General features: G+C 38.8%; 1 protein-coding gene across 1 annotated transcript in view; it reads right to left on the bottom strand.

Moving 5' to 3' along the window:
• ANK3 (ankyrin 3) overlaps positions 1–17,376 on the bottom strand; it is a 436,797-nt gene that overhangs the window by 355,582 nt on the left and 63,839 nt on the right. The window contains exon 2 of the mRNA XM_075257454.1: positions 3,932–3,970. Coding sequence (XP_075113555.1) covers positions 3,932–3,970 — 39 coding nt within the window. The remainder of the gene's footprint in view (positions 1–3,931; positions 3,971–17,376) is intronic.

Raw genomic sequence — 17,376 nt, 5'->3', positions numbered from 1 at the left:
TTCAGTATTATACTGCATGGACTGTGATAGTGACCACAGTGAGATGATTGGCATTATAGACAATGGGGACAACACCTTATCAGGCAATATACGAAAAATATTTTTTTCTCTTCTCTTATATCACTACATTATACCATACTACAAAAGGATAGAATATCAGTAAAACTCTTGGAGAATACCATTCGTAGTCTTATTTTGTAGCTGAAGCACAGCAGACGTAGGAGCTTACTCAGTACTTGCATTACAGGATGCAGCTTCACTAGGTACACTGAAACTCAATCTGAAATGTTTAAATTTGTCCTGAGCTTCCTGTGCGCCTCTTATAACACAGAGTAACACATGGCACAGACTGTAACTTTCTACCAGTAGACATTCTGATGAAATATTTCCATAAGGATTTGCATGAAATTGATTTAGGAAGTAAATGATGGGGTTGTGATGAGTGACCTGACAACTGTATGTAATGGTCAGTCTTGGTCTGATTTTTTTTAATTTTTTTTAATTTTTTTTTGGAGGGGGGGGAGCACAGAGTATATGGGAAATGTATCATACACGTACATTATTTGAGCTATAATTTTGAGCCACAAGTTGGAGAACTCTTCATTAACTGATGTTTGCTGTGATGGAGGACTTCTGTTATGTTGATGTCTTACTGTCAAATTATTAAAGAACTTAAATATCTTCAGAATTTTTTTTTATCACCAATAAGAAAAACTCCAGTCATTATGTACCTTTACACTGGTGAGTCTCTAATAGTACTTTATTTTAATCCCTTCCCACCGCAATTTTTTTTTCCTTCTTCCTCTTTGCCATAACTTTATACAGTCCTATGAAAAAGTTTGGGCACCCCTATTGATCTTAATCATTTTTAGTTCTAAATATTTTGGTGTTTGCAACAGCCATTTCAGTTTGATATATCTAATAACTGCTGGACACAGTAATATTTGAGGATTGAAATGAGGTTTATTGTACTAACACAAAATGTGCAATATGCATTTAACCAAAATTTGACCGATGCAAAAGTATGGGCACCTCAACAGAAAAGTGACATTAATATTTAGTAGATCCTCCTTTTGCAAAGATAACAGCCTCTAGTCGCTTCCTGTAGCTTTTAATCAGTTCCTGGATCCTGGATGAAGGTATTTTGGACCATTCCTCTTTACAAAACAATTCAGGTTCAGTTAAGTTTGATGGTGGCCGAGCATGGACAGCCCGCTTCAAATCATCCCACAGATGTTCAATGATATTCAGGTCTGGGGACTGGGATGGCCATTCCAGAACATTGTAATTGTTCCTCTGCATGAATGCCTGAGTCGATTTGGAGCGGTGTTTTGGATCATTCTCTTGCTGAAATATCCATCCCGGCGTAACTTCAAATTCGTCACTGATTCTTGAACATTATTCTCAAGAATCTGCTGATACTGAGTGGAATCCATGTGACCTTCAACTTTAACAAGATTCCCGATGCCGGCATTGGCCACACAGCCCCAAAGCATGATGGAACCTCCACCAAATTTTACAGTGGGTAGCAAGTGTTTTTCCTGGAATGCTGTTTTTTTTGGACGCCATGCATAACTCCTTTTTGTATGACCAAAGAACTCAATCTTTGTTTCATCAGTCCACAGGACCTTCTTCCAAAATGAAGCTGGCTTGTCCAAATGTGCTTTTGCATACCTCAGGCGACTCTGTTTGTGGCGTGCTTGCAGAAACGGCTTCTTTCTCATCACTCTCCCATACAGCTTTTCCTTGTGCAAAGTGTGCTGTATTGTTGACCGATGCACAGTGACACCATCTGCAGCAAGATGATGCTGCAGCTCTTTGGAGGTGGTCTGTGGATTGTCCTTGACTGTTCTCACCATTCTTCTTCTCTGCCTTTCTGATATTTTTCTTGGCCTCCCACTTCTGGGCTTAACAAGACCTGTCCCTGTGGTCTTCCATTTCCTTACGTTGTTCCTCACAGTGGAAACTGACAGGTTAAATCTCTGAGACAACTTTTTGTATCTTTCCCCTGAACAACTATGTTGAACAATCTTTGTTTTCAGATCATTTGAGAGTTGTTTTGAGTAGCCCATGATGCCACTCTTCAGAGGAGATTCAAATAGGAGAACAACTTGCAATTGGCCACCTTAAATACCTTTTCTCATAATTGGATACACCTGGCTATGAAGTTCAAAGCTCAGTGAGGTTACATAACCAATGTTGTGCTTCAGTAAGTCAGTAAAAAGTAGTTAGGAGTATTCAAATCAATAAAATGATAAGGGTGCCCATACTTTTGCACCAGTCAAATTTTGGTTTAATGCATATTGCACATTTTCTGTTAGTACAATAAACCTCATTTCAATCCTGAAATATTACTGTGTCCATCAGTTATTAGATATATCAAACTGTAATGGCTGTTGCAAACACCAAAAATATTTAGAACTAAAAATGATTAAGATTAATAGGGGTGCCCAAACTTTTTCATAGGACTGTATATCTTTCTGCTCACATAGACATGTTTTCCACAGGAATAGATGGATTTCCTATTGGCACTACATGGGACTGAGCTGCAATCAGGCCATGAGACTTATATATGGCTTGATACGAACATTGCTGCTACTTTGATCAGTTGATTGATGGGGATTCCCAGTTGTTGGACCAATCCTTCCTGTATTTTATCGATCCGTACCATCATGGCAATAACAATTTTAATTTTTGTCATGTTTTATTACATTACAATAAATTTAAAAAGACTTTACTCAATAATATGATCCTCATAACTTCTTAATTCTGTCAACAGAGCTGTGCAAGGTTTTTTTTTTTTTTTTGCAGGACGAGCTCCTTTTACTTTTACCATCATAAGGCAAATAAAACCTTTTTGATTGCTTTTGTTGTTTTGTGGTAGGAAATAATAACCAAATAAAGTTGATTTGAACATTTAGATTTTTTTTTCTGTTCAGTGTTTATTATCCAGAATAAATACTTTGGCATCTTTGGACATGGCGATGCATTATATGTTTATATTGATTTGGAGTTGGACCTGAATTGACAGATTTGCCTACAGACTGCAGTAAGTGCTCCAGCTTTTCTCCTCAGGAATGGTCACCCAACAATGCTCCTCTAGCTGTAAATTATCCTTTTAGCTCTATGTATGACACAGATGTGTGTAGATAAACGAGGTTCACGCCAAGTGCACTTACATATCACTAAAAAAGCTAACCATCTTTTTACGGCTTCATTGGTTTATGGCCACATATGTTTCTGCTACTAATAAAGGTCCCCGCACACCACTATTATTGTTGTATGTTGCATTTTTGACCTTGCTGGCCTAGATCATATGTAATAATTTCACATTATATAGTATATGATCTATATGCATTTTAAAGTTAAGTATTTGACCTAAGCTACATGGTTGATTTCTAGTTGCTGCATTACATGAATAATAATCGATAGTGATTGATGGTCTGATTTGGATCGCTTCACGGCCATGTGACTTCCTACATTAGTGCTTAATGATCACTACTACTGCTTACAACTGCCAAAAGTGGCCTGATGTACTAAATTGATTCCTTATTGCAGCAATTTCTTTTCCCTTTCCTTATAACGAGGAAAGTGATTAATTGCAGGAAGTAATATATAGTATCCACCTGGATGTGTTATTTTTTTAGTCACCTTTAAAATAGACAAGTTCCTCACTACTAGCACCTCTTTCAGTTGTGCTTACACCTTCACATTTTTTTGCTTTATTACATCATTGTGCAAATACAAATAAAAAAAAATGCTGTCATTTGTCTCAGCTGAATACTCTGGCCAAAATAGAATGTCTTTGTTGGTACGTCAGACTGACACCTAGAACCCAGAGTACACCCCCACCCAACTATACCCCTAGTTATAAGTGTATTCAATTAGAACATAGCTTATAGTTTGTACAGTGTTAATTGACATGTCTTACCTTAGATGGACTTCGAGGTGATGATGATCGTCTATCAATCTAGAAAATAAAGAAGGTTTATTTAGTCAAAATATAAAATAGACCCTTGGAAATAACCCGTCTATATCAAGGGAAGACAAAAGTAGTAGGATTAGAATGCCTTCTTTGACAGATTTTAACCATTCTTGTTTTTGCACAAATTTTTTTTTTTTTTAAATTCAGACTTTCTTTTTGTGCTACCCTCACTACGTCATCATTTATGCCAGTTTATGGGTGTAATTGATACCCGAAATCAAAGACCCAGTTCACATCTGCACATGGGTTTCCATGAGGGGACTTTGCTTGGAGACCCCCCAAACGGAAACCTAATCCGCATAAAAAGCGGTCACTTTAGTAAACCCGCAGGCAACATAGATTATAATGGTGTGTTTTGTTTCTGCACAAAAAAAATGTGGAGAGAAAAGTGCTGCTTGCTTTTTCATGCAGAGAGGTGAACAGAGTAGCCCAAATGCAGATGTGAACAGTGAACTAGGTCTAAGCCAGTTATGAGCTGTCGTAGATTTCAGTACAGGCACATGGTCCTGCAGAAGGTGCACATGATTTATAGGGACACATGCACCTTGTCATAAATGAGGCAAACCCTCCTGAAGTGCTGGGAATATGAAGACTGCCGCTCTAAACCTCCCACTAAAATTTTTCAACAACGGATCTAAAAAAAAACACAGATCACCAGAAAAGTAATTTCTACTTTATACAACAAAACATGAAAAAAAAAAAAAAAGAAAAAATAATCTTAGGGCTAGTTCACATGGGGTCAAGGACAGAGGATTTTGCCTCAAAATCCACCTCCATACAATGGTGGTCTATGGAGACCACTAGCGTTCTTTTTTAACGCTATCAGCATGTTGCCGCTAGCAGAAAAAAGAAGCGAGCTGCAGTTTCTTAGGCGGATTCAGCGAGCCGCGGCTTCCACCTGGCGGCAGCATCCTCCTCAGGGGTCGGCCCATTCATTTGGGAGGGGGAAACCGCGACCACGACAGTCGTGGCAGACGGGTTTTGACCCAAGAGTGACGCTGCTCCCCGGTTCCTTGTCTGTCTGCTACAGTCCAGAACCGCACACCTAACAGGAGAGATTAACAGAGGTGATTACTCAGCAATGGTGCCAGATTCAGTGGAGGAGGCACAGAGTTGGAGTTGGTTGAGGTGGAGAAAGGTGCCACTTAAATCCTATACAAATTATTGATATCCTATGATCCATCGGCTCTGTGTTTTAATAAATATTTGTATTCCCATAATATAACAATTTTGGGGTATCTTTTTTATAGAAGGATTGTGCCATTCCACTGTTACACAAGATAGAAATGTATTAATAAATTGACAACTGGGTGTTATAATGGTATCTATCAACAATGACAATGCGATCAATAGAGTTGGACTGTGTAGGGAGGAACATTTCACCATGACAGGGGGGCAGTTAACAAAATGGTAATGCAAAATCTGTACCATGGCTACACTATCTACTACCTCATGTGGCAGGGGGCATTTCTTTCATTGTAGGTACAAGGACCAATGTTAGCACAGGAAGACTATGAGGGTATGGACTCTCAGTGCTGCAGCAAGTTCAATACTGCCACCTTATTTACAAGTAGGGAACAACATATGTGCCACATAAATGATTTTCCTTATATTCTTACTTCCATTTCAGCCTGGTTAGACATTTATTTGTTGTCCAACTATTTTGGAGATACAAACCAATATTGATCTATACAGAATCTCTTGGTACAGTCACACAGAGCCAAATGTATAGCGTAAATCCTTACTTCTGCTGTATTATTGTATTGCTGTTCTGGCATTGCTGCCCATTTATTTGATAGAGTCTTAATCTAAGTAAATGTACAGTAATGAAATGCCTGTGTCTAGCCCAGCCAAGATTTAACAACGTAGACCTGCAAAATGCCAAAATAAATCAACTAGTGATAGACCTCAAATACAAACAGAATACAATGCAAAAAAACCTGCATACAACAATGTCCTGAAAAGGGTCAAGTGCAACAAATTCCTGCTATAACCATTACTGAAGACGACTATCACTTGTTGTAGATTATGGAAAACCTATATAGATGGTAATATGTTGTCCTATAGAATTTCTACTAATGCAGCTGGGTCCATATTGGATACAAGGAATAAATATTCACTGTAAATGAAAAGTGTGCTGAGCGCTTCTCTTAGATTAGCATTTTGTCTCATTTTGTCTGACGCTTCTGGTAAAACTGAGAGAGTTGTTTGTCAGTTTTCACACAAGTAGGACACAGGCAACATGTACTGGAACCTGTGATTTCCTTGTCACAGTTTCTAAAGCAAATTCTTCTACCTTTTACTCCCATGCGCTTGTTTTGTTCTGCGGGACGTAACATATATTCACTAACTGGAACAAAGAGAAATACGAATGGAGAAGTGCAGAGAAGTGAAGGCAATGCATACAAAGCTAGCCGCAGCCATGTCTCCAAAAAGCTTGGAAATTGGTTATGTATTCAATATCAGCAAACCGGCAATAGGATGGTGCCCATACATAATAGATCATGGTTGACTAATCCTGCCACTTTCAGGCAGGACTGACTGACCATTGTGGTGTTCTGACTACTCCAACTGTGGTTTTGAAGCAGATTTTGCTGATATTTTTTGAGCCAGAGCTAAGGATGGATTCAGCAGAAGGGAGAAGTACCAGTGTGTCTTTTATCATCTACTGAAGTTGCCCAAGATGTTTTTGTTTTTGGTCTATCCACTGTATACACTATACACTGGGAAGGTGACTGCACTGAGGTTAATGGGAGAAGAACTGCAGTAGTGGCACCTGGTCACTATATAAGGCACCAAGCTATGTGCTTCAGGACCAGATGGACTTCCAAACAGCTGATCAGTGTGGGGCCTGCCGTCAGCCCCCATTCCCCACCCCACCAATCAGATATTTACGGACTATCCTTGGGACTGGCCAATGATTAAATTTAAAAAAATAAATAAATTCCTAGGCAATCCCTTTAAACTTCTGGCAGGAGACAGGACTAACAGTATTTGAGGCTATCCCTTTAGATTTAAGTCTCATTGTTTCTCCTCTTCATTCTTTCTCTTTCTTCTTAAGACGTTAAAGTCTACAATATCTGGATTATTGAATTACAGAAACATTATTGTGGTGGATCTGTTTTAATGGGTATCTTAAAATATACCAAAATCTATTTTAAATAGATTTTAAAGTTTGAAAGACAACTACACTTTTCTTTAAAAAAAAAAAAAATCAAATTATTTCTCCCAGGTTTTTAACTTATGTGTGGTCCAGGGCGAGCCAGAAAACGTTGCAGATCCTGCATTCCAATGCAGATCCAGGAAATGAGGTGGTGACTGGGTCTGTCCTGTAACCCTGAGTCTGGTAAGATTGTTTCTTGTTTTTTTAGTGTGGCTGGTAGTAAGCCACACGTATAGTTAGGGTATCAGTTCTGTTTAGTTAGTTACTGAGACGAGAATGTTATTTTGTTTTTGCCTGAAATTACGGCTGTATTTTGTTTTGCTCATTTTGTGCCTGAAGTCAAGGTTTATTTATTTTCATGATTTTTTTTTTTTTTCTAAATAAACCTGTCTCCTGCATATTTTGTGTCCCTGTCTCTGACTGGTTGGGTCCGCACCAATGCTTCTACTGAGCTACCTTTCCCACAATATATAATGTTTATAAGCAAATAGATGGCCAGCTCTAATTTTTTGGTGAAAACATGAGAGAAATAAATGCAGTGTTATTTTTGTAGTAGGCAAAGTTATAGAATATAGAAATTTTTCTGCATTAATACAGTAAGGATCTCAGCAGAAAGATTCATTCATTATGAATACTTAGGTGCAGGATAATTATGTTAAGTTCATACACTTGTACGACTGGCCTAGGCAGCGATGGTTGTATAGCCCAATCCCAAGGTTGCCAAACATGGGAGTCCAAGAGGAGTGGATAAGTTCTGGTCTGAATTTTAATGCACAGTGGACAACAGGTGTGCAGATGGTCCAATAGCCGAATGCCGTCTAGAAGCTGGGAAGACCAACTGAGCGGAAACTGAACACCAGCAACTGGAGAGCCCTAAAAGAGTGGACGAGTATGTGGCAGCAGCTTTACACCCAGCAGACTGACAACACAACTGTATAGAAGAGAAAGTGAAAGCAGCAGCGCAATGAGTACCATGTGGGGGAGAGGGAGACTTCCCTTGCACAGGCTAGCTGGCCAAAGTACAAAAAAAGTGAGAGGAACGAATATTAACTTGCTGCAGTTACCATTTCTAATTTTTTTGAAGTCTTGTAAATTAATCAACACAGTTGTTGTTGCTGTGTCTATCACATGTCATCACTGCAACAGAGGTCTTGAAAACTATGAGAAATTGCAGAAAGCATACTAGAAAAGTGTATAACTTTTATTATGCAAAAAAAATTTAAATTATTTTTGGTTGAAATCAGAACATTCGTTTATATTCCACAGTTTGACATCATTTAAAGGAATCTCTGTGCACCATGTTTCCAATGTGCCGGAAGATTGTCACAGACATATTATGCAAGAGAATAAAAACAGATTTAACGCAAAAGAGGTTCAAGGTCTTTGAAGTAACCCTTGATCATCACCTATTAAGAGATGTCATTTCGCAGCTATCGACACCGCTTTCCAGCCTCTTGTAGATCCCTAGTCACCATGGAAACCCCTCTACAACTACATGTTTTGCCATGACAACCAGGCCTCCCCGGAATATTAATGAATGCCTATGGCAACAGGAAGTAAGTAGAAGGCTATCAAGGGACCTCGTATCTCATCTATCATTTATACAACATTGCTATTAAAGCAGTTAAACATATCTGAAATATGATGATGATGAAACAATACGTATTACGTCGTCAGGTAAGAACAGACAGGAAGATGAGGTGAATCTCAGACCTGTAGATCATGTTACTGGCAGGTCTTATCAATATGCAGTCAGGAAAAAAACCTGAGATTTAGTGTTGAATATTGACAGGGCCATATATACATAATGTAATATTTTTCTTGCAAAATTTATACTGATGCGGAGCACGAAAGCCACTGGTGCAAAGTATCTCCTTGCAATGCAGCAATAGAAATTTTTTGCATACAATATCAGATCTCACAATAATAAAAGGTACCCGATACCACTTTAATTTTTTTAATAAGTTCAGGTGACATCCAAGTTTTTGTGTGCATTCATTCCTATAGGGGGGTCCGTTCCGATAACTATCAAGCAGGTCCTATCCTGCTCCGTGATACGGGTCGGTGCAGAGTATCAGAGCGCCACTCCAGCCAAAAGTCAGACGTGTGCACATAGCCTAAGGTTAGGTCATCAATATCATAGTTCTGGAAAATCCCAAGCATTGTACTAGACAGAAGATGACATATGAACCATAGACTACATTCTCATAGATTGCAAGCCTTTGCGGGCAGGGCCCTCCACCCGGCTGTGCCAGTTGGTCACTGTTAGTATCGTATTTGTTTTGTGTACCGTATGTCAACCCTCAAATGTACAGCACCATGGAATTAATGGTGCGACATAAATAAATAATAATAATACAAAATGCCTGACCAGACATTTGCTATGACATAAAAGTTAATGATACAGATACCCCTTTAATGTGGATGGATTTAGCAAAGACTGCGGTTTACCAGTACCAAGGTGGCCAGGGATACATGTGCCATCTGTAGACTGGGTTTACTCCTGGAACATCAACTGCAAAATTTCAGTTGTGAAATTTGCACCAAAATGTTATATCAGAGTACAATTGATTTCAATTGATTCAATTTCAAGTGACTTTTAGAAACCTCCAATCTTGTTAGTGATATCTGGATATGTAGATTTTCGTTATAAAAATATGTCCAATATGACATGGTTCTACAGGTTTGTCACAGGTTTCTGCAGTAAGATTCCTCAAAAAAAAATTGTAAAATTTAAACTGAGGTTTACTATGGTGAAAAATCCACAACATATCACTTTATTACAGCTGCTTTGGTTTACTGGAGGGAAAATAGGAAACCTATACTGGCACAGTACATATAATATAGTTAGAAGAGATCAGCCGTGAATATTATGTGTGGGTCGGTTCTGAAGAAAACTAAAATTCACTATCACATCTGCTTCCTCTCAATAATTAGAAGGTCATGTGATGTCAGTCACCTCTTTATTTAGATTGGTCTCAAAATATATCTGCATCAACCTATGATTCTTAAGTGCTCTTAGAATCCCACTGGGAAAAGTAATTATCAGCAGGTGGAAACCAGGAGCAGTAGTAAAAATGGTAATTGTCATTTCCATAAAAGCTACAATTTCTTGGTCATGTTTCTAGAAGGAATGGGACATTTTTAGCACTCTATGAGATCAGTATATTTAGCATGAAATGAATTAAACATAGCATATGGTTTATCATAGGGTAGCACACAAACGTTGCAAAAAAGGGCCATGAAAAAAAAAGAGGCAATGTTTGTTTGTTTTTTTTCCATGGATCCTTTGTAGATCTCAGTCTATTGATGGATCCATGAAAATGGACAAAAATAGGACAAAATAGGTTGTGTTTGGTTGCTGTGGGCAACTGAGAGTTTTACTTTGAGACCATTTAAATAAATCTGCCCAAAAGATTTCCATAATGTGATACTAGCCATTTTTCACTTTCACATGCATGAGGCCTTAAAGAGAACTTGTTTTGGGACACTAAACCACCCACATGTCCTTATGGAGTTCCATAACATGTATCCCAAACATGGAGTTGGTAGGCCAACGCACCAACTCAGAGCTCTCTATCTACAGCACTGTTCCAACAAGTTAAGAAATGGATGACAGCCATGGTCAGATAAAAGCTGTAACGGTCCTCTAATTCCCGGAAATAGCAAATTCAGGAAACACCTATTAAATTAAATGGAGCACAAACTATATATCTAATTAATATACAAGAGTAATAACACTATAATATAATTAAAAGCAATTAATCATTTTCTTTTGAAGCTGGAGTTACAGTCAGTGACTTTTTTCCGACTCAAACTCTACCCAAAACAAGCCATGACTGACACTACAGCCCTGGTAAATCTGACCCATTGTGTTAACTGTAACACAATAGAGGATAACCTATGGAAAAAAAAAGACAATTAAGTCTATTATGTCATCACTACACAGGCTAGCAATAAGGACATAGACTAATCTGCCACCATTTATCAATGAAGACACAAGTCTTAGTAACATCAATAGAACCAAGCCTAGTAATAAAAACACACACAAAAAACCTGACATTAATACATTGTAGAACACAAGGTATTAAATAGATAAAACACTATTGTGACATGAAAAACAACACAACAAAAAACAAAGTTTTAGGTGACTGCGGCACCTCCAAAATAGAAACCATCTTAGATGAAGACTCATCATTGTGACATCAATTAAATAGAACACCATGTAACTATGAAGGCAGAGACTACTGGGACACTACCAATACAGAAAACAGCTTAGAAATGACATAAACTACTGGAACATCATCAAAACAGAAAAAAAAAAATTAAAGTCATTGTGACATCATCTCAACAGAGAAGTTTATAAATGATGATACAGGTGACCGTGACATCATCATCCAAATAGAACACAGTGTAGAAATAAAGCAAATTACTATGACATCATAACTACAGAACATAATTCGCAATAAAGACACTGACAACGTTGATTACGTCAATATAAAGCACATTAACAATGCAGACACGGGCTACTGTGACATCAAAAATAAGAACACAGCCAAGCAATAAAGGTATAATTCTAGGAGACTGTTTATACACAGAATCTGCTAATAGAAAATGTGAACAGAGAATTTTAAGATTATTTAAGACTCTAGATAGATGTTCTATGTTCATAAACAAATCCGGATATTTGCACAGTTGGTTCACAAACTGCTAAATATTTTATGATTTATTTTTTTTTTGTATTATACATATCCAACCATCCTAGCTACTGCATGCCTTCTGTATAAGCCATGAAAAAATACAAGTCTGACCATTATACCTATGGGGATGAGCAAGTCTTTGTTACCATTCCCTCAGGTACCAAAACATCTTCAGTGACTTGATCAGTATTCCAATCATTTCCTCACAAAATACTGGAATAACACATGTCTGCCCAATACACCGCCCAGCTGTGCAGAGAGACAGAATCCTAAAATACTGCTTCTCCACAATGAATCATTTTATTCCTTCAGCAAGGTTAATTCAATTCGTACTTTTTATCTTGCACAAGACAAGAAGTGATTTCTGCCTTGGGGTAGAAGAGACAGATACATTGCGCTTCGGAGAAGAACCTCACCGGGTCAGCTCTTGGCTACATTCTAATTGTGTGGTTGGTTAATACAAACAAATAGGAACAGCGTCCATACAAAGCTTTCAAGCTCAGTCTATTCCACTTCTATTTAGAATAGGAATTTTGTGTGTGTGTGTGTGTGTGTGTGTGTGTGTGTGTGTGTTTGAAGAGTCTACAGCAATGAGTCCCAATCATTTTGCAATGAGGGAACAATTGAAAGATACTGTATTCACTCTCCCAGAAAACCCTGATTTCTTGATCAAGCATGTCTGATACCAAAGTGGACAAATAACTATATAATTCTCATTCAGTACCATGTTCTGGCTGAGGTTTGTTGACAGTTTTTCCTTCCTCCACATCAGAATTCTTAAAACAGGTAGAAATCAATTTGCCACTCTTGAGTAGGCCATACATATTAGACAGCTATGCCCAGGGATTTCCGCAGGAACAGCTCATCTTTTAATGGGGGCTTCTTCCCCTTGACCGAACTGAGTGTGCATGTGATTGGGAAGGGGAGGGTGAAATTGAGCAAGATAGCGGATGACTGAACAAGGGCTTAGCTATCTTCTGTGTATGGCCTTATTCAAGTAATAGGAACAGTGCAGCAGCCCTGTCCACTGCATAGTGGTGTTTCCAGGGAACCTCCTATTACTTGCCCATCCACTACCAGTTTCCGGCACCTGGGGCTGCTACAACAGATCTGTGTAGAGACTATTTGTTGGACCCCGACAGAACACATACCAATGACCAATTCTACAGATAGGTCATCAGTATGAAAATTTCCTCTTAATAGGGTAAAAGGGGTATCAAGTTTCCATTAATGTAAATATAATTTTTAATCTGAAAAGAAATTTAGCCTACACACTCAAATCACATTTTCTTACTAAGACACATTTGTTAAACCCAGTAGCATTTCCGAGCTGTGTCCTGTGTACTCTGTCATGTGTAAATGGAACATTCGCCCAATATCCTTGTATTACTTTTATAGGTCATCCACAGATTCTAATTAATGGCCGGGCACATAGGGAAGTGGAAAGTGTTTGTTGACATTAACACACCAACACTCTAGAGGGCTTGATCCAAGCACAGCGGGGAGAATGTACTGGCAAAAAAAAATACTAATTAAGAATACATACGCAATTTCCAATGTCCTTGCTGCTTTTTGTTGCCTGCTGAGGAACAAAAGATCCCAACACATTTCAAGATGGAAATATGTTCAAACAAGCCAGCTCAATAAATACTGCTAGAACGGTTTCAGAGAAGTTTAAGAAACTTCATTCCATTTTTCCTCCATACACTAGGTGACATTAAATATGCCCATGACCATGTGCTAACTGGTGGCCATGAATGATAGGCATGGGCAGTAAGCACCCCTGTGCACCGGCCGTGCTTCCGAAGCCCCTTTCATCACTGAATAGGAGCCATTGAAGCGGGGGAGCAAAATCAGACAGGAATAGGTCCTGTTCCATATTTTACAGCCATGACTGTTAGTCTGCACACGAGATAGTGTAATTCATGGTCATGTATACGGGCCCATAGAAATGAATGGGTCAGTGTGCTATCCGGGAAAAACCTGTATAGCACATTGAGCATTCATACGGTCATTTGGAAGGGGGCTTAGACCCCCGATCCAGACCAGAAAATGCAGTGCATACGTTGGCTGAATTTCCCATTTGCATCCTAGTGATCTACTTAGTGACAAACTGCAGCAAGTTACATAGGAAATCTATACCAGTTCATGACTGGCTTAGATTTCCATCCTGGTGCTTGGGAGTTTGTCTTACTTATTAAGAAGCCAGAGACTCTTCAGGCCCATCTGGCACCAATCAGGGACTTTATTAAAGGGAGTCTGTCATTAGTTATTAGACTAATGACAGTACCTTGTAGGTTGGTTTCTACACTTTCCAAACATGCCTTTCATACTTTCATTGCATCTCAATCTTCATGAAAATCAGGGTTTCAATCTTATGTAAAATAGCTGAAAAAGAATTTGTGAGTGTCCTTTCCTGCCAGGGCAAGTGGCAGCAATGTTCTAATATTCTGATCTTCTACCACCTGTATTTCATATTTTTGTCCTGTCGAAGAGAGTAGTTTCCTTCTCATTATCTGATGCTTCAGCTTCAGAGATTTCTTTCTCAATCTCCTTGGGATGAGTCCTCAAGAATGTAGTTCCTAATAAACCAGCAAAACAATTCTAGCTGGAACGCTCCACTTCTCTTGCGGTGTTGTTGCAAACATATTTTTCACTCTTGAATTCACTAAGGAGTGTGTTAAGTTATACCAAATAAAAGTAACATTTTATAGATAGTTACATAAACAGATGCATAGTTTGTTGCTTCTCTCTGACCATGGCCATCAGCCATTTATGAATATGTCAGAGATGGAGCAGGAGTCAGAGTATTTTACTCCTCTTAATTCATTTTATTTATCTAATCTGATTTTATGTCAGGATAATCTTAGATACCTGAGAATAGCAACATCCCTTTCTTCTGTTATTTATAAGATACTAGCTGGTACCCGCGACTTCGTCTGCGGTGATTGTAGCAGTGGGTATATACAGGCGCGGGTAAGGTTTTCGTAGTGTGTATAAGGTATGGGACATGAAATGTAACTTTGTATCTTGTTGTTGCTGTAATTCAGAGAATACGTGAGACTTTTGTGTTGCAGTTACTTTGTATTTGAGCTGCTATATATACGGTGTTGTGAGAAACTTTACATAGTGACTTTGGGACAGAAGTATTTGAAGTTAACCCTTTCCCGCCGATGGCATTTTTTGATTTTCGTTTTTGACTCCCCTCCTTCTAAACCCCATAACTTTTTTATTTCTCTGCTCTCAGAGCCATATGAGGTCTTATTTTTTGCGGGACAGATTTTTCTTCATGATGCCACCATTAGTTATTCTATATAATGTACTGGGAAGCAGGGAAAAAATTCAGAATGGGGTGGATTTGAAGAAACAATGCATTTCTGCGACTTTCTTACGGGCTTTGGTTTTACGGCGTTCACTGTGCAACCAAAATGACCTGTCCCCTGTATTCTGTGTTTCGTTACGATTCCAGGGATACCAAATTTATATGGTTTTATTTACATTTTGACCCCTTAAAAAAAATCCAAAACTGTGTTAAAAAATTATTTTTTGAAAAGTCGCCATATTCCGACAGCCGTAACTTTTTTATACGTCCGTGTACGGGGATGCATAGGGCGTCTTTTTTTGCGGGACCGGGTGTACTTTGTAGTTTTACCATTTTCGGGAAATTTTATTGCTTTGATCACATTTATTCAAATTTTTATCAGGATCAAAACAGTGAAAAAATGGCGGTTTGGCACTTTTGACCATTTTTCCCGCTACGGCGTTTACCGAACAGGAAAAATATTTGTATAGCTTTGTAGAGCGGGCGATTTCGGACGTGGGGATTTCTAACATGTATATGTTTCACAGTTTTTAACTACTTTTATATGTGTTCTAGGGAAAGGGAGGTGATTTGAATTTTTAATCCTTTTTATTTTTTTTTTATATTTTTTTTACTTTAAAAAAAAAATTTTTTTGCATTTATTAGACTGCCTAGGGGTATTGAAATGGTTGGGCGGTGTCGCGGATTGTCAGAGTGGTGGGGGTCGGCAAACATGGCTGCTCCGGAGCGTTAAAGAGAACCTCCTGGAGTATCGTTAAGGTGAGGGGCAACGTGGTGAAGTATATGTATATGAGATTGTGTGGGGTTAGGGGCGAGGCTGTAGAGGGCAATATGAATTTTGTGGCTTGCTATGGTCCAAAGTGTGTGAGATTGCAGAGATAATGGTGTGAGTTTGGGTTTTGTGGGGGTCCTGGCACAAACGTATGTGCGCTATTGTGATGAAAAGTAGCCTATTGTCTAATCGGGTGTAGTGACTATGTTTGTGGAAAATTTCAGCCAAATCGGTGGAGCGGTTTTTCCATGATTGAGGAACAAACATCCGAACATGCAAACATTCAAACACACAAACTTTTACATTTATAATATTAATAGGATTATCATGCCATACACACAGACACTGCCTCTTTGAGAAGACAGAATTGTAGCCAGGATGCCGAATGCAAAACATATTGAAAATTTGATTTGCATTTGAAAAGGAAACAGATGCTAAAAATAAATATAAAAGTATTCTATGGCAACATCACATAGCAAGCGGTAAAGTTAAAGGGATTGTCCAGTTCATTTTTATTAGGAGAGGACATTAGCAGGGGGTTTGACCTGGAGACCCCCGTTAATTGGCTCTCTGAAGGGGCTGCAGCACTAGCATGATTGTTATTTGCCCTTCACAGGCCAGTGATGTCATAGTCCTCTGTGATATGACTCGTGAGCAGCTCCATGACCCCTTTACCTTTTACATGACATGACATTTTACTTCATAGCGAACATGCAATGTAATTACTGTTTTTTTTTTTTAATGGTCATTCCTATAGGATGAGGTTGTAATTACATTTCAAATCAGCAACGAATCAAATACTGCACAGTGAAGGGGACACAGACGCTGTAGCCCCTTCAACCAGCTGATCAGCACACGTTCCAGGAGTCAGACCCCTGCTGATCGCTTATTAATTACCTATTCTTAGGATAATCCATCAATATTAGATCTATGGGAGTCCAACACCTGGGAACTCTGAAGATCAGTCGTACCAGGATGGTGCAGCTCCCGGTAAGGTCTACATTTTTGGAGCCGTGCTGCTCACTTGCTGTACAAACTGTAGCGGCAGGTGTAGTTATACTTCAATGGGGGATACACTGCAGTACCAAAAGCCGCCACTACAGTTTGCACAGTCAGTGAGCAGCGCAGCTCCCAAAATGCAAACAATACCCAGAGGTGCGCTGTCCGGACAGTAGAAATCTTATAAGCCCTTTAATACTATTTAGACTGACAGAACAAGACTAAGACGCAGACATTGAGGCACATTTATTGATGAAAATGCACCAGAATTGTGGCTTAATTTGCACCAAAAGAATATCTTATATGCCCTACAGCACATTTATTTATTATTTTAGATGGACACTTTTTGTACATTGTCCAGCAAGGAGGAGTGACTTAGCAGGGATGTGTTTCAGCTGGAAATAGGCTCATCCTGTGCCAAAAGTACATTTTGGG

This window comes from Leptodactylus fuscus, chromosome 10 (genome assembly GCF_031893055.1).
Source record: "Leptodactylus fuscus isolate aLepFus1 chromosome 10, aLepFus1.hap2, whole genome shotgun sequence".
Lineage (NCBI taxonomy): Eukaryota > Metazoa > Chordata > Amphibia > Anura > Leptodactylidae > Leptodactylus > Leptodactylus fuscus.
Note: the sequence above shows the minus strand (reverse complement) of the source record. Positions and strands in the feature narration are given on the sequence as shown.